At 38.9% G+C, this 25,259-nt stretch overlaps 2 protein-coding genes across 5 annotated transcripts; both read right to left on the reverse strand.

Annotated features, from left to right (window-relative positions):
- Positions 1-845: 845 nt before the first annotated feature.
- On the reverse strand, positions 846-11,503 carry gmppb (GDP-mannose pyrophosphorylase B). Its single transcript, XM_020939606.2, has 10 exons — positions 11,398-11,503; positions 9,915-10,050; positions 9,628-9,708; positions 9,465-9,513; positions 8,222-8,364; positions 7,880-8,038; positions 7,040-7,118; positions 6,214-6,341; positions 4,534-4,716; positions 846-3,404 (listed from the first exon to the last, which is right to left on the reverse strand). The coding sequence occupies exons 2-10, from the start codon at positions 10,041-10,043 to the stop codon at positions 3,342-3,344; spliced, it is 1,014 nt and encodes a 337-aa protein (XP_020795265.2). The 5' UTR covers positions 10,044-10,050; positions 11,398-11,503; the 3' UTR covers positions 846-3,341.
- A 518-nt stretch (positions 11,504-12,021) lies between these two features.
- On the reverse strand, positions 12,022-23,118 carry pde12 (phosphodiesterase 12). Of its 4 annotated transcripts, none has more exons than XM_055159517.1 (10): positions 23,014-23,118; positions 22,428-22,535; positions 21,808-22,303; positions 19,441-19,629; positions 18,457-18,674; positions 17,140-17,245; positions 15,346-15,569; positions 14,718-14,840; positions 13,559-13,764; positions 12,022-12,710 (listed from the first exon to the last, which is right to left on the reverse strand). In XM_055159517.1, the coding sequence occupies exons 3-10, from the start codon at positions 22,263-22,265 to the stop codon at positions 12,579-12,581; spliced, it is 1,656 nt and encodes a 551-aa protein (XP_055015492.1). In that variant the 5' UTR covers positions 22,266-22,303; positions 22,428-22,535; positions 23,014-23,118; the 3' UTR covers positions 12,022-12,578. The 4 variants fall into 4 exon arrangements, with proteins under 4 accessions (XP_055015492.1, XP_055015491.1, XP_055015493.1 ...); XM_055159516.1 differs by having other exon boundaries at positions 23,010-23,087; XM_055159518.1 differs by lacking the exon at positions 23,014-23,118 and having other exon boundaries at positions 22,404-22,474.
- Positions 23,119-25,259: the final 2,141 nt, after the last annotated feature.

The raw sequence follows: 25,259 nt of genomic DNA on the forward strand, positions 1-25,259 counted from the left end.
ATCTGTGCAGAGTACGGGCTGGAAACCCCAGGATCAAGGTGGGAAACACCTCCAAAGGTTGTGGAGAATGACCGAGCCAAGATCCTGTGGGACTTCAGATACAGACTGACAGAATGGTGATGGCGAACCAACCAGACATAGTGGTGGTGGATAAGAAACAGAGCAGAGCCGTGGTGGTTGACATCGCAATACCAAGCGATGGTAATATCAGGAAAAAGGAACACGAGAAGCTAGAGATATACCAGGGGCTCAAGGAGGAGCTGAGAAAGCCTGGAAAGTGAAGGCATCAGTGGTGCCTGTGGCACTTGGGGCTGTAACCCCCAAACTGGAAGAGTGGCTACAACAGATACTGGGAAAACATCAGACATCTCAGTCCAGAAAAGTGCAGTACTGGGAACAGCAAAGATACTGCGCAGAACTCTCAGGTTCCCAGGCCTCTGGTAGAGGACCCGAGCTGGATGAGGGTGAGAGAGACCAAACACTGTGGAAGGTGAGAAACACATATACATACATACATATATAGATATACATATATGTATATAGAAAGAGAGTCTGGGACAGTCTGGAATTTTGGACATAGGCTAACTAGGAAATGAGGCCCATGAGGGTGTTTTGTGGAGTGGGTGTTTTTAGTGGCAGAATAACTATGGCCATTGACATGCACTAGCCTAGCACCAGCGACCTCTGCAAATGCAAGAACTGGATGGACTATTTAAAAAAGTGTCTCCACACGTCTCCAACACTCTCGCTAACTTGGAAATGAGGTCCTATGTCCAAAATTCTGGACTGTCCCGGAAGTCCGGAATGAGAGGGTGTGTCCAAACTTTTGACTGGTAGTGTATATATACAGGAAATAAAAATTTATTTTTGTGGTAGAGGTAATTTTCTTCCCAAAATAATTGATGAAAATTCAAGAATGTCAAGAACACAGCCTATTCCATTCTTAGTTAAAGAAACACTATGTAACTTTTCCTCTTTCCTGATGGGTCAGCCACGTGCTTATCTTTATGGTGATGTTACAGTGCGGCATTAAACTTGTTTATCACTTTGAAGATAACCTGACGACATTTATTGCTTAACTTACAAGTCAGATCTGTGGAGAGGCAAGCCCAATCATAGTAAGAATGGATGTTTTGCAGGATATTTCTTAGCAATAAAAACATCTGTAACAACATAAGCAGTTAAAGCTATGCTGAAAAGTTGCAGGAAGAAGAAATAACATCTCCTTGGAAACAAGCTGGTGTCAGACTACCCACAAGAAGTTACACAGTGCATCTTTAACGATAAAATGACGTTCATTTCTGTAAACAGTTTTGCTACTATGTCCATACTAATAAAGTAGTCCAAAGATGCATATTTATGTGACGAAATTGCAAAAAGCAAGACACAGTACCCAAGAACGGTGTTCAGTCGTGCACAGTGGCCATACACCAAGGCTCTGCTTCATAAAATATTTGTTTCTAGTGACCTCTTGTGGTCAGTGCTGGGCATTTTAGAACAGTACATATTTCTAACAGTGATTCAGGTTAATCTCCAAAACATAATCAATTGTACACTAACTCGCAACATAGTCAAACATGTGTATGAAACAACACACTACTGCAGGTATTTAAACATTATAGAAAAGTTCAACACAAAAAGATTCAAAATAAAAAGGGGATTTTTATCAGTACTGGATTGACTTTCCATTTAAATACCCTGCACCTGTTTTTTTAATCTTCAAGTTCCTTCTACTGCATAATATAATGAGCTATTTATGAACAAACTGAGACTGAATAAAGTAGAAAATGCATTTTAAAAGTTAGACGAGAACCATATGGAAAAAAACTGTCAGTAGCAACCTTTGAAAGATGTCCAAAGATTTATATTTTTTGCACTTTGTTATTGTATTTATTGTGATGTGTGAGCTACTTTGTCCAAATAATTTCCCTTGTGGATCTATAAAGTTTGTCTAAATCTCTCTAAGTCTTAAATCCTTCCATTGGGGTTCATGAAGAAGAAAAGGGAGTTGGTAGGTAGAGCTGACAGTTCAAACTAAAGTGCATGTGACAGGTTAGACTAAATAAAAAAATTAAAAAAAAGTAACATCCTTATATTTAAGATTTCACTAAAAACCTTGTTGTTTATAATTTTACTTCCTGGCTGGACACGGGCAGCAGATACGACATACTTAGAGGTAATTCCATAACTGTTACCTAGCAACCATGATGTAAACAAGGGCTGCAACATGTCAAAATTGCACAATAACTATGATTGGACTAGTAAAAATTAATGACAGCACATGTATTTTGTTGAACAAAGGTGCATTGTCTAACTTTTCTGGGTCCTTCAAATGCTTGTCTCCATGGAGATGCTACTGCTTTATCTGTAATGTTTCATAGTATGGCATTAAACCTTTCTACCCTCAATTGAGATCTAACCAGACCAAGTTACAGGTCAGATCTGTGGAGAGACAACCCCGCTCACAGTCAGAATACCCATTTTTCTTGGTATTTTTGAGCTATAATCAAACTACCTGTGATTGAATAAATGTCAAGTAGAGCTGATTAATGTCATACTGTGGAACATTCATTGCAGAGCAATGACATATCCATAGAAACAGGCCGGTGACAGACCCTTAACCAAAAAGTTACACCTTTAAACTTCCAAAAAAATGCCATCCTTGTTCATGAATTGTTCATAAATTGTCCCTGCATGGAATTTTGGATGGAATTTTTTTTATGTAAATGACATAGGTAATGGGATTCTGTTTTAGAACTCAACACTGCTTTGTGTTTTTCTCAACTTTTACTCTCCAAACTGCCACCTAACTGAAAATTCATGTAAATATTTACCACAGATACTACCCCACCAAACCAAGTAATAATTAGAAAACCACAAAAACCTGCCAGATGCACTTTAAACCATGTTCTTCTACCATGTTTCATCATCAGTTACAGGGCTTTTTAGTTAATTTGCTAGCAGACAAAAACAAACAAAACAAAAATTAAAGTTAGAAACATTCAGTATCCTCATATGAAGTGAAAATTGTCTGTTAAACTTATATTAGTGTGGACATAGCATAACCCATATCCCTCTTCTTCATTATGAGCCAGAGCCAGCGTCCAGGCTTTCTTCAACTCTTTCAGACCAAACCGTCCGTCTCATAAAAATAAGACACAATATGGCGGCAGAGGGGGCAGTTTCTTCCTGATCTCTGCCCCGCCCCCAGGTTGCCGTGGAACTGGTTCGGTTTAGGCGGAGTTCAAAGGTCAGCAGTTCAAAGTTCGGGCGCTACATGATGATGCGTGGCTCTGGGACGGACTCGCTGATGGATTTGTGAGGGAGGACGTTGGCGCCGTTTAATAAAGCTCATCGTTCACTATGACATCTTCTCCCAAAACTGTCACATTCTCCATTCGCACCTACAGGAAAAAAAACAAATCAGAAAATGCACTAAAATCATTACGATCTGTAAAATCTTAATATTAGCTTTTTGACTTTTTTTTATATTTTAAAGTGTCCTTATTACGTTATTTTCTGATCTGCTGTTTCTTCATCAAAAACAGACCCGGAGTTGTGTTTTGTTTCATTTACACATGTTTAACACACAAACTCTGCATGAGGCTGGGTTCTTCTTTCACAGCGAAAACACTTTTAAACTCCACACACCTTCACTAGAATCATTTGAACAATTTCAGTTCTGAAAATGCTCATCTTTACTGAACTAAAGGTAAAAGGAGCTATTAACTTGAAAACTACCGCTTCATGACATCACAAGGTGCAACAGAGCATTTTGAGCTTTGGACATGGAGACAGACTAATAATAAAATGTTACTCAAACATGTGTGAAGAGTAAGTTTTGTGTAATATGGGCCCTTTCATATGTTCAACAGTCATAATAATTACTAATTACTATATTACTTTTTCTTAGCACTTGAGAAGAACTTTTTGGTATTTATCTGTTCTATGATCAGATTTGAGCTGTGGAGGGTTAAATAAATAATTTCTATGGCTCTTTGTAGACACAAATTAACTACTAAACTAATTCTGCTATGTATTTATAGATTGTGTTTTTGTAACTGGATTATACATTTAGAATACTGGTAGTTTAGCTGTAGCCCTTTTTGTGTCAGTGGCTTAAATCAGTTTCAGTGTTTATTGTCTAGATTTTCTTATATATCATATTTTCTTCTTAATATATTGTACTTCAAAATTTGTTCTGGTGACAGGACTAATGTGAATTAGTAATAACATAGTACAAAAATGAACACCCTGTTGGATTATAAAAAATATATATATTTTAGATAAAAAAAAAAAAAAAAGACATTGGTTTCATATAGCTGTCCTGTAATGTTTCATTGTTTTTAACTGCGTCTTTAAATTAAATGCATTATATAGTTAAAATGAATAATTACCCTCTCAAATGAGCACGTGCAAGTTTTTCTGCATATCAAGAGGATAAAACTACATAGTATCAGATGAGTATCTTGTTTCGATACAAATTTTAGTATCAGATTTTCTCTACTTTTTGAGCACCCTTGTACTACTGACCCACTGTCCGACGGAGCAGCTCCAGCCCACGATGCAGCTCTCCAACCAGGAGTGAGATCGGACCCTGGCGCCTTTCAGCACCGTGCAGCGTTTGATTCGCACGCCGTCCTCCACCACCACCCCCGCCCCGATGGACACGTTTGGACCAATACTGCAGTTCTGTCCGATCACAGCAGATGGGTCCTGGGCCAAACAGAGGACAGGGTAAAAAGAGGGACTAGACCAGGGAGGGGACTAGACCAGGGAGGGGACTAGACCAGGGAGGGGACTAAACTAAACCAGACCATAGACAGTGTTGGGGAGTAACAGATTACATGTACCGGAGTTACGTAATCAGAGTACAAATTATGAGTCACTGTATTCAGTTACAGTTACTGTTTCAGTGAGTGGTAATTGGATTACAGTTACTTTGTTGAAATAAATGGGTTACACGGCGGTGTTTTCCTGTTTTCACATTTTGGGCTATTCCCTTTATTTATTTATTTTTTGTTTTTTGTCTGATAATTCCACTCATTGCCGGACACTAAACCAGGTCTAAACCAGGTCCAAACCAGGTCTAAAACCAGGACTAAACCATGACTAAAGCAGGACTAAAGCAGGACTAAAGCAGGACTAAAGCAGGACTAAAGCAGGACTAAAACCACACGTCTAAACCTGGTCTAAACCAGGTCTAAACTAGGTCTAAACCAGGACTAAAACCAGGTCTAAATCAGGACTAAAACCAGGTCTAAACCAGGTCTAAAACCAGGTATAAACCAGAACTAAACCAGGTCTAAACCAGGACTAAACCAGGTCTAAAACCAGGTCTAAACTAGGACTAAACCAGGACTAAACCAGGTCTAAACCAGGTCTAAACCAGGTCTAAACCAGGTCTAAACCAGGTCTAAACTAGGTCTAAACCAGGACTAAAACCAGGTCTAAAACCAGGTCTAAACCAGGTCTAAAACCAGGTCTAAACCAGAACTAAACCAGGTCTAAAACCAGGTCTAAACTAGGACTAAACCAGGTCTAAACCAGGTCTAAACCAGGTCTAAACCAGGTCTAAACCAGGTCTAAACTAGGTCTAAAACAGGATTTAACAGGACTAAATCATGCTGCGCAGACCATGTCTCCTCCTCTTTTATCAATAATATTTTTTATTTGGTTAAGTAAAGACTGGACTTTTTATTTTCTTTTATCAGACAAAACATCTTAAGTTACGATTTCCTCGTCTTTGCTTCTCTACAGTAAATCAAGTAATCCAAAGTATTCAGATTACATTACTCACTTTAAGTAATTTAATGGATTACATTACAAACTACATTTTGGGGTATGTAATCTGTAATCTGTAGGGGAATACATTTTAAAAGTCACCTTCCCAACACTGACCATAGAGACACCTGCCTATAAACACAAACACACATAACTTAGTGCTTTCTCCCTTACACATAGAAATAAACAAAATTTCTGGGTTGGCGTCAGTAAAATTTCATAGGTGCAGTTCTGAGTACTAGTTTGTACCATTGTCCACTAGTTTGTACATTTAACTTACTGCTATGAGAACAGTACCTACTTTTCTTCAGTCTGAAACCCATGGAACCCATAAATAACCAGACTTGTAAAATACAGTTCAAACTTAATGTTATTAAAATTAAAGTTAAAACACATTTGGGCCCTTGTCATGCAACTCTGGCCACTCACCACCAGGACGTTGCCGTGGAAACCGGGTCCCGTGTGCAGGCGCTCGGGTGAGTGTTGTCGTAGGGACTGCAGGTACATGCACATCCCCGTCAGGAAGTCTTTGGGCTGTCCGATGTCCATCCAGAACCCTAAAAACGCAAGTAAGTCTGGGTTATTCTTCAGCGATAGAAGATGTGCCCTCTGCATTTGCCCCGTCCTTTAACACAGGTGGGTTAAGTGCAGTGCCAGGGGTCTACTGGAGCTTGACCCAGGATCTTGGACAGGAGTACTTAGCCAGAGGGGTAGTCTACTGTGCATGTTCTAATCTAAGATGTCTAATCTAAACTTTTGCCATCGCGAGCAAGACCATTATGCCACATAGTATAATTAAATATGGATCCCACCTAATATCTTCGTAATAGATTATTTAAACAAATAAACAGCAATACTAAAGAAATGACCACAGTGAATCCACTGACATCACTTGGGACCATCAAAACTGAATAGAAAGTCAGTCACTGAAGACCTAAATAGATATCAAAACAAACTACAAATCTACAGCACCAGTGTAACTTACGTTTCGTCGAGCAGTGAGCTGAGCAGAGGACAGAGCAGACACAGTAGTCGCAATGAACAAAGTTATTTAAATCACCTGGTTATGGTGGACATGTCAATATGGAAGACTTATTTACATCAACATGTGCATTAAAGGGGAATGTTTAAGTTAACGCTGACTTTTGCATTTCTACACTTCAGATTTAACATGGATCACATAGAACTACATATGTAGGCTGTTTAGTCTTTGTCAGGTCTTGGTTGTTTGTTTTGGTTTTGCTTTGGTACTCACCTTGCAGTTCCATGGCAAACAGGTGACCCTCCTCTGCCATCACTGGGAAGATCTCCTTCTCTATCGATGTCGGTCTGAGCTGCACACATAAAGAATATACAACATTTATTTATTCACAAATGCATTTCAATCCCGTCAATATAAACCCACATTTAAGAAATAAATGTGGAAGTAAAAGTTATTTTTGTTATTTTAAAATGGCAACAGCAAATAACAAATACTAAGTCAAGGACTAAACATAAAGTATAAAATAAGACTAAACTATAACTTAAAACGAGCAACCTGCTTTGTGTCCATGAAGATGTTATGTTCCACAGTGTGTGGCATTAACCTTGCCTGGTGACCTCACCTGGTTGTCTCCATGAAGAGTTTAAAGCCATGCAGTGGAACATTCCAGGCAAAGCAATAACATGGAGACAAGCAGGTGGTGACTCCTTCCCCAGAAAAGTTTCATTGTGCTCCTTTAACCAAGTCTTAACCATGAAATCCAGAACTAAACCTACAAAATACAAAAACTTTACTACCAGGAATAAAACAACACTAAACCAAGATTAAATTAGATCTAAACAAGGATTCGCAAGGTCTACATACAATTAAGACAATACTAACCCAGCTCTACACCAGGTCTACACCAGGTCTACACCAAGTCTACACCAGGTCTACACCAAGTCTACACCAGGTCTACACCAGGTCTACACCAGGTCTACACCAGGTCTACACCAAGTCTACACCAGGTCTACACCCAGGTCTACCCCAGGTCTACCCAGGTCTACCCCAGGACTAAGCTAGGTCTAAATCAGGTCTATCAACTCCACCGCAGGCCTAGAGGGGCCTCCTGACCTGTATGCGCCGGAGCATGCTGGGGTTGAAGATGTACATTCCAGCGTTGATTTTGTTAGACACAAAAACCTGCGGCTTCTCCACGAATCTATGAATGCTGCCGCTGTCGCCGTCGTAAACCACCACGCCATATTTGGACGGCTCCTCCACACGGGTCACCTGGAGGAGACAAAAGACGTTTAACTCGGTCTGTAACTTGGTCTGGTTTGGTCTCCATGATAGTAGAAAGGTTTAATACCAGACTGTGAAACATTCCAGACAAAGCAATGACGTTTCTATGGAGAAAAGCATTTGACGGACCCTCCACCAGAAAAGTTTAAATTTTTAAATATTTGTTCTTACCACAATGGTGCCCTCTCGCCCATGGTTCTTGTGAAACTGCAGCAGGTCAGTGAAGGGAAAGTCACAGATCACATCCGAGTTCAGCACAAAAAACGGTTCACTGTCCACGTTTAACAAATCCCGGGCCAGAGCCAATGGACCCGCTAGGGGCAGAATACACAGGAATATATTTTTACTTACTTAAATTCTAATATTTGGTTTAAATTTTCATATTGTTAAAATTAAAAAACAGAACAAAATACACATAAAGTTGTTTTTTTCTTTTTATATATTATGCAAAAATTCAGTAATCCTTTATTATTAGTCTGTCTACATTTCCAAAGCTCAAAATGCTCTGTTTCAGCTTGTGATATAATGAGGTGGTAGTTTTCAAGTTAACAGTTACATTTTGTCTTTTTCTTTGTGCAGATGGGCAAATCCAGGGCTGAAATTATCCAATTGATTCTAATGAAGGTGCATGGAATTTAAAAACAAAGTGGAGCACTTCCTGTATTGCCACTGACATCACAAGGTGGAACAGTGTTTTCTGTTTGAGAGAAGAACTCAGCCTTAATATTCAGGGTTTGTGTTAAACATGTGTGAATGAAACAAAATATAACTCCAGATATGTTTGCGATATAACAGATCAGACAATAGCCTAATACAGGCCTTTTGAATACTTGTTAGAATTTTCATAATGTTAAAATATAAACAAAACAGAATTATAAATAAATACTGAGAAAATCTGTAACTGTCAACCTAAACCTATTTATTTTTTTAGTTTAGATTATGAAATTATTCTAATTTTTAATGGCAAGACTCAAACAATTTGATTCTGAATTTGTGGAAAGAACTGAAGCACAAAGTGATGGCGAGGAATCAGTTAACTGTGATTAAAATTTAAATGTCTAAACACAACTATATAAGTAACTATAATTATACAAGAAAAACTACATTAACATTATTTTATTGGTGTGTGTGTGAAGAATATTTCTGGATGTTATGATTTGTTATGTCCAATGTCTTCCTTATTGTCTGTTTAATACCAAAAAAATATCAGTGACAAGAAAAAAAAAATGCAAAATGAAATAATGATGATGATATTTGCATAGTTCAAAAGAGACAAATTACCATGCATAACACAAACTGAATTTGTATACTGTATATTGAGGTGATGCATTTGAATAGTATGTGCTGTCCTTTCCCCCAAGAAGTTCTAAACAGGTCTGAAACTGGTCTAAAAACAGGTCTAACCCTGACTGACCTGTTCCTAGAGGCTCCTTCTCATGAGACAGGGAGATCTTGATTCCAAGCTGAAAAACAGAAACCAAAAATAGTCAGTTTTGGTTCAAATCACTTTCTAAAATGTCTTATTATTATCAACATTATTATGACTCTTCCAAGATTTTCCATGTTTTTGTCCTCACCCTCTCCTCTTGGATCCTCATTTCTCGCTCCAGCAGTTCGGACATGTAGCTAACCGCCAGAATAACATGGTCCACTCCGGCCTAAAATTACAGAAAAAAACATCTGTTAAAGGTGCAGTGTGTAACTTTTCAGGTGGAAGGTCCATTAATTCTTTTTCTCAATGGAGAGAATGAAACAAAACACAAATCCAGGTATGTTTTTGATGAGGATACAACATTATAACATAGATATAACATAGAAAATAGAATAATATGGGCCCTTTAAGATCTTTTCCACAGTTTCTCACCTTGACCAGAGCCTCGACTTGGTGCATGAGGATGGGTTTGTTACAGAAGTCCACCAGAGGTTTAGGGACGCTCAAAGTGAGAGGCCGCAACCGGGTCCCATATCCGCCGACCAGGATCAGAGCCTTCATCTTTGACCTGCATCATGACAAGAATACAATTAATACAGATTCAGAACTATTAGGTAAACTGTGAGACATATTTTGACATACAGCACTTTCAATATTAATTTAACACGACCCCAGAATAGTCTGTTCTTTAAAATATGGGCAGTAGTATTAGTAGTAAGTAGTAGTAGCAAAAGGCAATATAGTGCAGTAAAAGTGAAATCTCGAAACACACCAAATCATGGCCGTGGTAGTGGAAATGGTAGTAGTAGCAGTAGTAGTAGTAGTAGTAAGAAGTGGGTGGATATTTGATTACTATTCCACAACATACTAGTCCTCTGACAGATTCTGTCTCTTGTCTTTCTATACAGATTAAATAACATAAATAACATCAATTGTATTTTCTGTTCTTATGAGATATATATATATATATATATATATATATATATATATATATATATATATATATATATATATATATATATATATATATATATATATATATATATATATATATATATATATATGTATATATAACAGGGGGAAAGTCTTATCTGCTTTCATGCCCGGGAGTCACTGAAACCAGAGGAACCTGTTTACAAATCACCATCTTTGGCTACAGTGATATTCAGTGATTTCCCCCTCTCTCTAACCCTAAAAAAGCTATTGCACTGAGCTGTAACAAGGCTATAACAAAGCTATTATCATCCACAAGGTCACATATTAATATAACTCTATAGTATATTACATTTGGGGATGCAGATAATAGTAAGGACATGATGGTAACAGTGCAATTATAAGATTAAACACACTGAATACACAAACATGAACAGGATATGAATTGTCCAGGCAGAGAATTCCGTTCAGCACACAGACTGTATGGTTCAGCATCTACATTATCAGCTGATTGAACATCACGTGGCAGCCTAAAAAGGAGTAATCACTGGAGTAATTCACAAATACTTTATTACGGGTAAACGAGCTCATGCGTTTCATTGCCTTTTAACACTTAAGAGACTCATTAGAAACCAAAATAGACCTGCAGTCTCTATCGAAGGAACATTCCAGTGAGTGTTATGAATGTGAACTGATTTCCCCTTCGTGTTTATTACGAGGCTTTGAACAGGTGCAGATTCCCAAACAGAAATACAATACAGCGAAGACATTACAGTTCAACGCTAAAGTACTACTAACCCACTTTGTGACGTCAATTTTACAGAAGAAATGAAGAACATACATTTTTAGTCCAAAGTGATCTTTGATTGAGCACCTAACTTTGGGGTAACAGAGTACTACGCTCATTTTTATCTAAATTCCGACTAATTATAAAAGAATGACACCTTCCAATACAATATATGTGTATAAAAATGAACCTTACCGTAGAAAAGCCTCCCAAAAAGTCTGTAAAGTCTGCGGCAAAATTATGAATCACTGAATGACACGTCGAGCGTTCAAATCCGGATTCGCTTTTGTTTGGCTTCCGGATCAGCGGCGGCGTAGTGACGTGTCATATCCGGCAAACTCAAAACAAAGGAATAATAAATAAATAAAATAAAATGGGGAAATAAACCCCAGTTTTTATTATTATTATGACTTCATAATTTAAAACATAAAACTCGTATCATTAAATATTATAAGAGTGTTTGGGACATTTTGTAACAGAATACACAACTGCTCAGCTGTTCCCCTTAGCAACCGTTGCTACCAAGCGTACTACAGCCACGCCCCGTTCAGCAGTTTGACCAATCAGAGCACAACAGCGTGGCTGTTGTCATTGGACAGGATTTGTGAATGAAGAAAGTCAAAAAAAGAAATGAAAAAACAAACACACATTTTTAAACCCTAATATTTATTTATTTTTTCCTTCAAATATTTTCTACCATGGGTTTTAAAATTTACTGTTTAATGAATTTAAAGGATTGATTGATTTATCTTATCCAACGAGAAGAAAAAAGTACAGAGGAATAAATTTAACCTTTTCTCTTATCAGATTAGCTGGGAATCTAGGTTAAAAACTTTTATTGTTTAAATACACAGCAATATTTGTGCAAACAATTCTTAGATGGGTCAACAAATAGTACAACATAGAACCATTTTATGCTTGCAAATTGCAGGGCTGTACAAAAGTGTGAAAGGTGTGTTATGAATTTATTCTGGACAAACACCTCAAAAGAGACATACTAATATGTTGTTATTAAATCTTGTTTAATTTAGAGAGCCCACATTTTAGGACACCCAAGCAATGTCACAATATCAAAAGACAGAAACAGACAAATGCATTGTCTCTCCTTAAAAAAGAATGGAACCTGGAACATTCTGTGGTGCAAACCAAACTTCATCATTAATAAAGAGGTAACTGAAGATTCCCACATCGACCTTGAAAATTCATACACAACCTTTTTTTTCCGAAAATGACGTCAATTCAGTAAATAAGAAGGGTAAACCTTGCAGACATTGCATCAGCAGCTTAAAGGCATTAAGACTCTACAGCGTGTCACAAACCAGTGGAAGATAGTGGATAAGTCTGGATAATGTGTATTAATGTTGTATTTTTAGGTGTTATTGTTTGTTTTGGGGGCTCCAGAGCAGGTCACAGACTAAAGAGATGTGGTCAGATGGGTGAGAGACACTGGGCAGAGCCTCATATGTGGTCACCTCCTCATGAGATGGCAGTGGGATCACCTGCGCCACCTACAGGACAACAAAAGCAGCTGCGTTACATGCCTGTTAATAAAAGAAGTTACAGTGGAGTGCAAAGTTAATAACAATAACAATGCAGTTCATAACATGTTTGCAGAGGCCTAAATTAAAAGGTACAACATATTGACCAAAACATATGTTAAAATGCTAATGTGTGCATTGTGTCACCAAGGCAACCTCAAAACATTCCACCATTAGAGATACATGTAGGGCACCCCCAGGACACTTTAATTATTAATTGTGATGATACTGATGGTTACCGTATTTTCCGGGTCATTAGGCACGCTCTTAAGCCTCTAACCGCATCAAAAAACGACCGCACGCCCCACAATCCACAGCGCCCCATACATGAATCCACTCGGGTGTTCCAGTGTTCAGTAAACTATAAAGCCGCACCACCTGCAGCGCACGCAAACACACACGGAGCAGACAGTGACCGCGCAGCGAAACACACCCACAGACACACTCATCACTCCACGCCGACGAGGAACGGAACGGAGGAACGAACTGAAAAAGCAAGTCAAATGTGCCTTTCTGAGTCACAACTGAACAACTGAGTCACTGCGAACACGCTGACAATCCAGTGGTCCCAGACAGCACCCTCCCTACACGCCACAACTGAACAAAGCCCAGAGTCACCGTGAACGCGACAAACAAAGACCCACTGACCCATCCAACTCTTGTGTTTCGTTTAAAGTCGGGTGCGGTTTATTTGTGAAAAAAGTTTGAAAATAGAGCATTTAATGACAGTGCGTCTTATAATCCAGAGCGCCTAATAGCCCGTAAAATACGATAATTGTGCAAATATCACTCTTCTTTTCCACATGAGTCAAAAATACCTTCATGTGGTCCGGTTGGATGTAGATGTAGTCCAGGCAGCCTTTGAATCCCCCCACGTAGTTTGTGTACGGAGGCGTCCCACAGGCGGAGAGGAGAGGGGGGAACGGAGAGGCCAGGTCCATGGGGCAGTGATGGTCCAGACCAGAGCTGAGCCAGTCTGAGTGAGACTGAGGGATGGAGGAGTGTGTCAACAACTCACACACACCTGAAGAGAGAGGGAGAGAGGGGGAGAGAAAGGAAGGAGAGAGGAAGAGAGTGGGAGAGAGGGATGTAGGGGGAGAGAAGAGAGAGAGAGAGAGGGAGGGGAGGAGAGAGGGAGAGAAAGAAGAAAAAGAGGGAGGGGAGAAAAGAGGGAGAGGAAGAGAGAGGGAGGGAGGAAGTGAAAGAAGGGATGGCAAATAGAAAACAGGGGTTTTTGATTGAAAGAAAAGGAGAAAAGATGAAAAGAGAGAAAAAGAGGAAATAGAAGGGGGTGGCACAAGGAGGACAAAGAAAAACAAGAGGGGGAGAATGAGAAAGAGAGAGGGGGAAAGAGACAGAGTAATAAGGAGGAAGGGAGGGGATGCAAATGGAAAGAGAAGGAAAAAGAAGGAAAGAAAAAGATGGAAAAGGGGGTTGAGAGAGAGAAAGCGAGAAAGAAAAAACTAAGAAAAGAGGGAGGGGAGAGAGAAAGAGAGTGATGGGATAAGAATGGGAGAGAGAGGGAAAGAGTAGACAGGAGAGATAAAGAAAACGCAAGAGGGGAAGATAGAGAGAAAGAGATGGAGAGAGGAGGCAGAGAGGGGGAAAAGGGAGAGAAAGAAAGTTTTAGCATTCTTGTGATTATTTTATTCTGGACAGATTTCCTTCAGATGCTCCTGTTTCACTTTGCTCTCAGTAAATTTGCACAGTAAAGATAAATTACAATTTTAAAATAAAGTATATTTGAAAGAACCCAGGCCACCCTAGAACATGGTGTGGATTTAACCAAAGGTAGGGGACTTTGTAAATGAAAAAACAACTCTGCATTATCTTATTTTAGACTCCAAACCAAGTGTCGTTGGCAAATAACAAAAAAAGCTCCCATCATCTTATTGATAAAGGCAACTGATTTTTGTATTTTCCTGAAAACCTTGAAAAATGACTTGGGTAATTACACTGTGAGGCTGGTGCTTTTACCTGAGTGTGGAGTGGAGTTGAAGTCTCCACAAAAGACCAGGGCCGCTCCAGGTGAGACGGTGCTGATCACATGACCCAGGTGAGTAAGAGCCACGCCCATCTGCACCAGACGCACATTGCCACCTGCGGACAGAAGAGGGCGCAAGAATAAAGCTCTAGCTACTCTTTGTCAAATCTATTTCAACCAGTGCTTTTCAAGAGATACCCAAAGATGCATTACACATAAAGTACAAATACAATATAGATATACAATACAAGTATACAAGATTATTATCTGAAATACTATGATTTGAGGGAGTGTCAGTTTTTAGCACACTGTGTTTATTGTGGACTAATTATGACGCATTAGCATTATTTGTCCAGATTTTGTGTAACTGTAGACTCTCAAACTACCCATCTAAGGAACATTTAGAGTATATTTTAGCCCATAGTTTTATAACTTTCCAGGGCTCATATTGTGATATTCTCTGAGCTATGTTCTATAATGTCGTTTCCTCATCACTGACATACTTGGAGTTGTGTTTTGAAAAAAAATAAAAATAAAATTTGGTGTAATATATAACCCTTATTGTGGTGATGAGGAAATTATAGTCCCATTATCTCATTACACTGTGCGTGTTTTTGTTACCTGTGGGGTGCCAGTACAGGTGAGTGTTGGCCACACAGAGGGAGCGCTCAGGCTGGAGCAGGTCCTGGAGAACAGACACCTGCAGAGACGTGGACCTCTGGAGGACCTTCTCCTTTAAGTCCGGCTTAGAGCTCAGGTTTTGGAGTAAGTCTGAGTGAAGAGAGTCTGAGCCCAAAGCCTCACTCAAAACCACGTCATGAGAACTCAGCAAACGGAAACGAGACCTGCACAGAGGGAGCAGGGTCAAAGGCTCATTACTGTAAATATTACTATACATCTGTGTTAATAGCCAACAAAAAGTTAATAAGTTGTCTTCTTCTCATTTCTCTGAGTAACAGATAAAGTATACATGATCTGAGAGAAATACAGGACTACAATCATACCATACTCCATATAACTGAACAACAACTCACGCTTATGTAACAGATAATACTCCCTACAACTGTACAACAACTCACCCTTATGTAACAGATAATACTCCCTACAACTGTACAACGACTCACCCTTATGTAACAGCTAACCCTATCTCCTGTCAATCATCATATGATCTTTGCACTGTTTTTCCTAAAGACCTCTTGTATATAGCTGAGTGATATATTTTTTAGGGCTGGGCAAAAATGTAAAAATTTAATCACGATTAATCGCATGAGTTCGAGCGATTAATCGCGATTAATCGCATGTTATATGCAAAACCAATTAATGAATTAAAAAGTAGAGTATAGCGCACTTTTACTGGAAATGTAAATGAAAGAGCCACACATTTGTTGTGCAAACAGCATTTCTTTCACAGGGGAACCTCAGAGCCTTCAAAGTGTTCAGGGAAGGCTCAAGAAAAAATATTGAATGGACGTTTGTACTACTAATATATTTATTGAATATTTTTTATGCTGTGAGTAATGAACACTACACTAGTAATAATTTCTAGATCAGTGTTATAAACTTGGACTGATATTTCTTAGGAAACAAAGGGTTAATATAATGGAATGGAAATGGACCAATCACATTTTTTCTTCCAATGGTATCTGGGTAAATCAGTTACTCCAGCACTGAACTAAAGAAATAAGCTCAGCTCAGAGCTGGAGCCTGCAGCCGAACCCCGCGCTGGGCCCGCGGCTCGCGGAGGCTTGGGCACGTTGCATCTCACGTGGTCAGAAAAAAGTGAAAAAAGTGTAAAGAAAAGACGTCAAACTTAAAGAAATGCTTGCGGTGGACTTTTTCAAAATAAAAGCCAGTGAGAAATAGACGTTTACAATAAAATAAATAAATAAATAATATAAAAGACTGCGTTAACGGTGTTAAAGTAATTGTCGGCGTTAATGACTTAATTAGTTAACGCAAAGTTAACGCGTTAACGTGCCCGGCCCTAATATTTTTATTACTTTATTTCTATATTTTATTTTCCCTTGTACATATACATTTATATAATTATGCTTTATTTGACACCAGTCTCTTGTTACTTCCCCAGCATCATTCCCCAGGGAACATTTCGCAGGGAATGTTGACATCAGCGGCAAAGTTGCACATGTTGTTTTGGAATGCACACTTTCAATACTTTTGACTATATGCACTTAATTGTATTTTAAAACTAATTGATCAACTGTGAGATAAAGTTAATTAAAAAACTGATTAAAACATATATTTTACTTTATCTTGTTTAGTCCAGAATTATTAAGATGGAGCTCTGTAATGAGGTTCTGTTCATCTATTCTATCCTAAATGTTTAGGAAAACGGAATGGCCATTTTACATCACGACATGACAACTTGCATTTTTAAAGTATAAAATCAGGTCAAACCTGCGGAAGAAAGTGGCCAGTCCTTCATGCTGTTTCTCTTTGATCCTGAAAACTCCATCGAAACCGAAAGCATCCATCGCAGGGGACAGACTATCCTCAAAGACTCCTGACAAAATGCACACAGAAAGACAGGAAAAATATATTAAATGTTAAATACTAGATATAAATATAGAACACAGTGATATCACACCTCATAGAATTTTCAATGAGCCTAATGTTAAACCAGTGGAGATTTTACGATGCTTCAGAGTGCTAAACGTATTTACCAGAAGTGATCCAATTAAATCATTTTCCCAACATACTCTCGAGATGTGTGAAGAATCCCTCAGTCGTCCAGGTAGAATCAATGGCGAGGAGAAAATTCTGTTTGTCGACTGGACAAAAGTTAGTTAGGTTGAAGACGTTTGTGAGCTGCGAAACGTCTTCAACCTAACAAACTTTTGTCCAGTCGACAAACTGAATTTTCTCCTCGCCTTCCCAACATACTGAAAAAATCACAATTATCAATTAAAAACACATTTTTTTCATATTTACCGTATATATTCCAGGGCTGAAATGCTCTAGTGAAGGTTTAAAAACATCCTGTGTTACCATATGACATCACAAGGTGGAACAGAGTGTTTTCCATTTGAGAGAAGAGCCTAAATGTGCAGGGTTTGTGTGTTAAACATGTGTGAATGAAACAAAACAACTCCAGGTATGTTTGTAATGAGGAAACAACATTATAAGATATATTCATTCCTCCTCCACTCAGCCCCTACACCCTGGAACTCACTCCCTCTATGCAAACAAATCACTGATCAGTTCAAATCACTTCTCAAAGCATTTCTGTATAAACTGGCCTTTAATTTCACCTAACCGCTCCCATGTTTGTGTGTGTGCGTGTGTATGTATGTGACAGTGTGGTCTGTGTGTTATTGTGAATCACTTTGGGTGTCTTGAAAAGTGCTATATAAATGGAAGGTAGATCAACTCTCACAAGATCTCACAAGACAAAATTGCCACAAGATTGTGCATACATGAGCAAAATGAGCTTGTGAGATTTTTTTTCCATATGTTTCCATTTGGTTTGGATAAAAAAGGGTGAGTTACATCTCTTTCAGCTCCCAAGAGCAGCATTAGAATGGCCACAAAATTATTAAATAAAACATTGTGATGCCTAAAATTGGAAACTGAATTGCAGTTTACATATTAGGAATTATGTTAAAATCTCGTTTTGAACCAATCTCATATCTCGTCTTGAAATAGTTTTGTCCCATTCCAAATAGAAGGTATTATTACCATAAATATTCATGTCTGCGTCTCTTGAATCCTCACCTTTGTCGACTTCCTGGAGACAGATGAGGTCAGCGTTATAGCCGGACAGTTCCTTCCTGATGAGGTTGATCCTGTAGTCCAGCTCCAGGGCATAGGGGGCGCAATAGGGGTACAGGACCGTTTTAGACAGTTCGGTCTGAGCGTAAACGTCCGCCAAAATGTTGTAAGACACAACTCTGACCTCCGGCCACTGCGTCTGCTGCTGCGTGAAGAGGTGCCTGCAGAAAGAGAACAATCATACGTTTATCAGACGGCATTCAAAAATATGAAGCTAATATTTTCTCATCTTCTTATCCGTACGTTGCAGTGACATGACGCTGAGGTTGTTCTACATGTACCTCTATAGACAGAATATTCAGCATTTGCCGTGGTGACATAAGGCAAACTTTAGTAAACACTGACAAAAAGTTTTAAGATCATCTGAAAATTCAAGAAACCAGCTCACTTGTTGTAGTTCCATCTCATTTCTTTCTGATCAGATTGTGTTAAAACAAAGCTCAGATCAAGTCTAACTTTAGAAACTGATTTTCAGACAGAGTAATGCTTTCAGTTTTTTCCTGATGACATTAGCTGCAGATTATCAATATACTTGGACCTTTCAACTGAGATAGTAAACCCTTGTCCTAATTGTATTGTAATTGTTAACTTCTAGGGTGGTATAAATATAAAGACTAATAATAAAGAATTACTCAAACACGTGTGAATGAAACAAAACAAAATTCTGGGTTTGTTTTGAGGAGATTACAACATTATAACATGACAGCTCACAAGAATCTATTTTGTGCAATATAAAACCTTGACAAAACAAAATAAAAATGCACTTCAGGATCACTACTTTTAGCGAGTAGACTGAATTTAAGTAACAGTTTTTGCTTATAAAATCATCATGTTTATCAGTTCTTATTTTTTAGTTCTTCTGATTCTGACCTGAATAATCACAATTATAATCTGTCAAAAACAAACACATCTTTTCAGAGCACACACCGAGTGTCAAAAGTGCACGTCCCCGGTCCGGCCTCTATAGATCCCTCCGACTGCAGCTCTTTGATCAAACCAGTCCTCGTCCCGTCTTTGGGTAAACAGCGGAGTTGGAGTCTGCTCCCAATGTCTTCATTAGAGGGGACGAAAACTCGACCAGAACCGACTTCAACCCAATTCTCACCTGAACCTACACTGGAAAAAGCAACAGAAAAATACTGTTTAGATTTAAAGTGGCATTTTGATCTTTTAAAGGTGCATTGTGTAACCTTTTTGGTGGAGGTCCATCATCTGCCTGTTTCTACGGATATATCATTGCTCTGCCTGAAATATTCAACAGTATGATATTAAACATCCCTAACTTTCATTTATTCAATTATAGGTGGTTTTATAGCTCAAAAATACCTAGAAAAACAGGCATTCTGATTATGAGCGGGGTTGTCTCTCCACAGATCTGACCTGTAACTTGATCTTGTTTGGTTTCAATGAAAATAGAAAGGTTTAATACCATACTGTGAAACTTTCCAGACAAAGCAAAGACAACTGGCTAGAGAAAAGCATTTATCAGACACTCCACCCAAAATGCACCTTTTATGTTTAAGGGCATTGTTCTTAAGACAGAAACAAAATAAAACATATTCTGAACTTATTATTGCTGGGCCAAGTTAGAATCATTTTTCTGACTATATATTTGAAAAGCATTGATTAATTAAGGTATTACTTAATAGAAATTTTTATCTTTTATACTTCAGCTCAATCAGCTTACCCACAAACATCTGTCAATCTAACCCTAAAGCCCACACACACAGAGTTCCCATAACGCTAATAATTCACATACATTTGTAGTCACAGTTGGCCGAGAGCAGACTAACGCATGCAGTGTTGGGGAGTAACGGATTACATGTACCAGAGTTACGTAATCAGAGTACAAATTATGAGTAACTGTATTCAGTTACAGTTACTGTTTCAGTGAGTGGTAATTGGATTACAGTTACAGTTACTTTGTTGAAATAAATGGATTACACGGCGGTATTTTCCTGTTTTCACATTTTTGGGCTATATCCCCCCCCCCCCCCCGGTAATTTCACTCATTGCCGGACACTAAACCAGGACTAAACCAGGTCTAAACCAGGTCTAAACCAGGACTAAAACAAGGACTAAAACAGGACTAAACCAGGATTTAATAGGACTAAACCAGGACTAAAACCAGGACTAAAACAGGACCAAACCAGATCTAAACCAGTATTAAAACCAGGACTAAACCAAGACTAAAACCAGGAACAAAACAAGGACTAAAACAGGACTAAACCAGGATTTAACAGGACTAAACCAGCACTAAAACCAAGACTAAAACCAGGACTAAACCAGGACTAAAACAACTAAAACAAATACTAAAACAGGATTTAACAGGACTAAACCATGCTGCCATGTCTCCTCCTCTTCTTCAATGATATTTTTAATTTGGTTAAGTAAAGTTAAGTAAAGTAAAGTCTGGGCTTTTTATTTTCTTTTAGCAGACAAAACATCTTATTTCAAAATATCCTCATCTTTGCTTCTCTACAGCAAATCAAGTAATCCAAAGTATTCAGATTACGTTACTCACTATAAGTAATTTAATGGATAATGTTACAAACTACATTTTGGGGTATGTAATCTGTAATCTGTAGGGGAATACACTTTAAAAGTCACCTTCCCAACACTGAACGCATGGCAGTGAATCTGTGCCTTCAACCTCTCTGACCATCAATCATATCATGTCATACAAGGTGGTAGGTGTGTGTGATGTGTCTTCTTGCCCAAGAACACAACAGCAATGTTCAAGGTTGAAAGTACGGATTGGACTGCCGACCTCTGAATTTGAGGTCAGCGTAATACCAAGTGAGCTACAACAATTTTTGTCATAACTGCTTTATAAACACATAAAAAGGTCAATTATTTAAAGGGCCCATATAACACCATTTTATATATATATATATATATATATATATATATATATATATATATATATATATATATATATATATATATATATATATATATATATATATATATATCTGTTATAATGTTGTTTCCTCATCCCAAACAGACCTGGACTTGTGTTTTGTTTCATTCACACTAACCCTGCATATTTAGGCTGAGTTTTCAAACCGAAAACACTCAATCTCTACTAAAGGTAGCTGTTGAAAACTACCACTACATGACTTCACAAGGTAGCACAGAACATTTTGAGCTTTGGAGACAGATAAATAAACTAGGATAATGAAACAAAGCTCAACTCCAGGCATGTTTTTGATGAGGTGACAGCGTTTATAACATGACCATAACAAGACCTTTAAGACCCTACTACACCTCTTCTACAAGTAAGTACTGTACCATTTTTCCTTGAACCACGTGAACTCGCAGTCTTCCATCTTCCCAAACTCCAGCTGCAGTTTGGGGCAGACGGGGAACCCAGCCATGAGGGACCGGGGCAGCTCCGCGGAGGTGAAGGTGGGCGCGTTCCTCATCACCGCGTACCGAACCTCCCCCACACACAGCACCGCTCCGTCCCTCCAGGCCTCCGAGTTCAACACCGACTCCTCCACCGGCTCCTCCCCGAACAGCAGCTTCACTTCCGCGGCGGGCTGCGCACCATCACTCGGCTCCTCTCCGCGCTTCTTCTTCTTCTTGCCCTTGCCCTGGTTCTTGGTGAGGTTGTGGCCGATCCGCGTCAGGACTTTCCCCACGGGCTCGTCCTGGTCCCGGAGCATGTGTTTGTGGCTCCCGTCCAAGCAGAAGGAGATGGTGAGTTTGGGCTCCCCGGGCAGGCATCGCACCACGGCCGACTGCATCGCGCCCTGCTGCGGCCACGCTGAGCTCCGAGTCCCCGCTGAAGAGAGGAGGAACAGGCGGCGGTGAGAGCGGCAGGCAGCAGCGGTGAAGCGACTGAACATCAAGCCCGAGACGAGAGAAGCTTTAATAAACTTTACCTCCCAAAAAAGCACAATATTTACCGGATTATTTCATTGTTTTTGTAGAAAGTCCCTCAATGTTTCAGCTGTGGAGTTCAGAATGTTCTGCGCAAGCGTGAGCCGGCTGTCATGTGCGGTAAGGCAACACCACTTGGACAAACAAAAAGTCAATTTAATAATTAATTATTTTTTTTTTATACTTCATATCCCAGATACAAACAAAAAGCCACCACACAAAAATCACATCCAAACCTAGTAAGAAAAAAAAATAAAAATAAAAAATCACAGTTGTGAAGAAAAATCAAAACAAAAATACATTCATGAACGAACCACGGGGGCAAATTCTGAAGCATGTAATCAAAAGAACAAATTGACATCATTCAAAAAAGAGACAAGAAACCCAGCTTCTCTTTTTTCAGGTTTATCAGGTTCAGTGAGTCAACAAAAATTCTTAGGTCATTACTAAAGTACGTTATATCTGGTTTTACCTTAAAACATCGACATTTGTGAAACAAAAAGTCAATTTCAGAAATACAAAACGATACCCTGTATGTACAAAATACAGGTTTAAAGTGATTAAACATCCGACATAAAAAAAAAAAGACATAAAATCCGAGATTGTACCTACGAAAGAGCATTGTAGTCAGTGTATGTACCAGAGCTGAGACTCGCCCGTAGTGACCAGGGACCCTCGCCATGACGTAGCAATGTGAAATTTGACACAGAAGTCGATCATGTCAAGACAAGGAAAAAATATAATTACGCCAACACCGTGTGCTCCACTAGGGGGCAGTAATATCGGCTTAAATTTGGCTAAGCTTTTACAAACTCCTCCAAGGATGTTCACATGAACGAGCTCAAATTTGGTCCACATTATCTCAAGACGTGGAACATCAAAAGTTATCCACATTTTTTACACACGTCTTACGGTCTCTGAGCAGTGAAGCAACAAAAATGCACACAATTTTGGAGATTTACAAATTGCTCCCATTTGCTCAAACGAACTCCGATTTCAATGAAATTTGAAACAGTTGTTAAACTCACTGCCCTGAAGCTACTTAATGTGAAAATTATTAATTTGATGCATTAGCGCCCCCTATAGATTGAAACAAAAAATAATATGGGAAAAAATCATTTGTTCCCAAATAGTTGTTCAAAAATGTCTAAAATTTTGCACAAAATTCCATTTTGGCATCCTGATCCAAAATTCAATGACACCCATGTCATATTTTTTATGGCTGTTGCCATAGCGATGACATAAACTCTCCATTGGTAAAATCTACAAATTCTGGCACAAACTTTGGCCGATTTCACTCAAATTTTAATCGCGGGTTCACACCCTGACCCTGAACAGATTTTTATAAGAAAACCTCAGATGGGTGCAATAGCGTCCCCTAGGGAAATTGCATGGTAGTGCAAAAATTTACTTTGTCATAGACATATTAAATTTGGTACACAGATTCATGACATGGTCTCGATCAAAAAAGTCAATGACAACCCCATGCCATTTCCCATCATGATGCCATGGCGACAGGCCAAACATCTGCCCTCACCAATAGGACGCCCAAGAAAAACTTTGGCGTAGCCAAACCAAATTTGATACACAGATGCATCATGGGAATAGGAACAAAAAAGTATATTATGTGGTTGCTAGGCAACCAACAGGAAATCGGCCATATTGGATTGATCGTGCGACCTGTCCTCGTACTTGAACGAAACTCGTCCTTAGGGCGTTTGACCCAGACAGAATCATTCTGTCTCATCTAGACAAGTGGGACATTAAAATTTGTTAAAAGCTTTTTTAAAAGGTCAAACGGTGTTGCCGTGGCAACTGTGCAAATTTCGGGTTCATTTTTGGGGCTCACCATCAAACTTCGACACCTGATAACTTGCACAAACTTTGGCTGATTTCACTCAAATTTTAATCCTGAGTTCACACCTCAACCCTGAACAGATTGATGTAAGAAAATACAAAAATGGGTGCAATAGCGCCCCCTAGAAAATTTGTATGTAAAAATTAGGTTTTATTTGTCACAGATATACAACATTTGGTACCCACATTTGTGACATGGTCTTGATTAAAAAACTCAATGATGCCCACACCCCATTTACATTGTGTTGCTATGGCATCAAGCCAAAATTGTATCCTTGCCAATGGGACGTCTTTACACAAATGTTGGCGTAGCCAAACCAAATTTGGTAGCCAGATGCATCATGGCAATAAGAACAAAAATGTATATTGTGACCACGCCCCTTTCAAACCGGAAGTCCGCCATCTTTGATTTTTATATTATTTTTATTTTTTTTTTTCCAAATTTGGAAAATTGCAGGGTTAAATTAAGATTTAAAGGGCTAGGGTTCGGGCTATGGTTAGGATTACGATTAGGGTAAGGTTTAACCTCAGGCTTATTAGGGTCAGTGTGACATGCAGAGTTTTGTGGGGCGCTGCGTTTGCGGGGCGCGGCGTTTGCGGGGCGCGGCGTTTGCGGGGCGCGGCGTTTGCGGGGCACAGCGTAAGCGGTACGCAGCGTTAGCGGGACGCAGCGTAAGCGGGACGCAGCGTAAGCACGTGTGAGGGCCGATCATTGCCGCTTGCGGCTATATGTATTATTATTATTATTATTATTATTATTATTATTATTATTATTATTATATTTTCCATTTGACTCAACAGTGTATCTTTATCTTTGTGGAATATCTATGCAAGATTCTTTTTTTTGGTCCTTGGTTTGCCAACACTGTCAAATTCCTTATCCCTTCTGTCACCCATGTTTATAAGCCTATAGGTTATGGTTTGTTATTTGTCATAATAATAATTCACTACATTTAAGAGATATTCAGCTTCTTGGGCCAAACTGAGGACAAACTTTTGAG

Source organism: Boleophthalmus pectinirostris, unplaced genomic scaffold, assembly GCF_026225935.1.
Source record: "Boleophthalmus pectinirostris isolate CB_2022bp ecotype Guang Dong unplaced genomic scaffold, ASM2622593v1 HiC_scaffold_23, whole genome shotgun sequence".
In the NCBI taxonomy this organism is placed as follows: domain Eukaryota; kingdom Metazoa; phylum Chordata; class Actinopteri; order Gobiiformes; family Gobiidae; genus Boleophthalmus; species Boleophthalmus pectinirostris.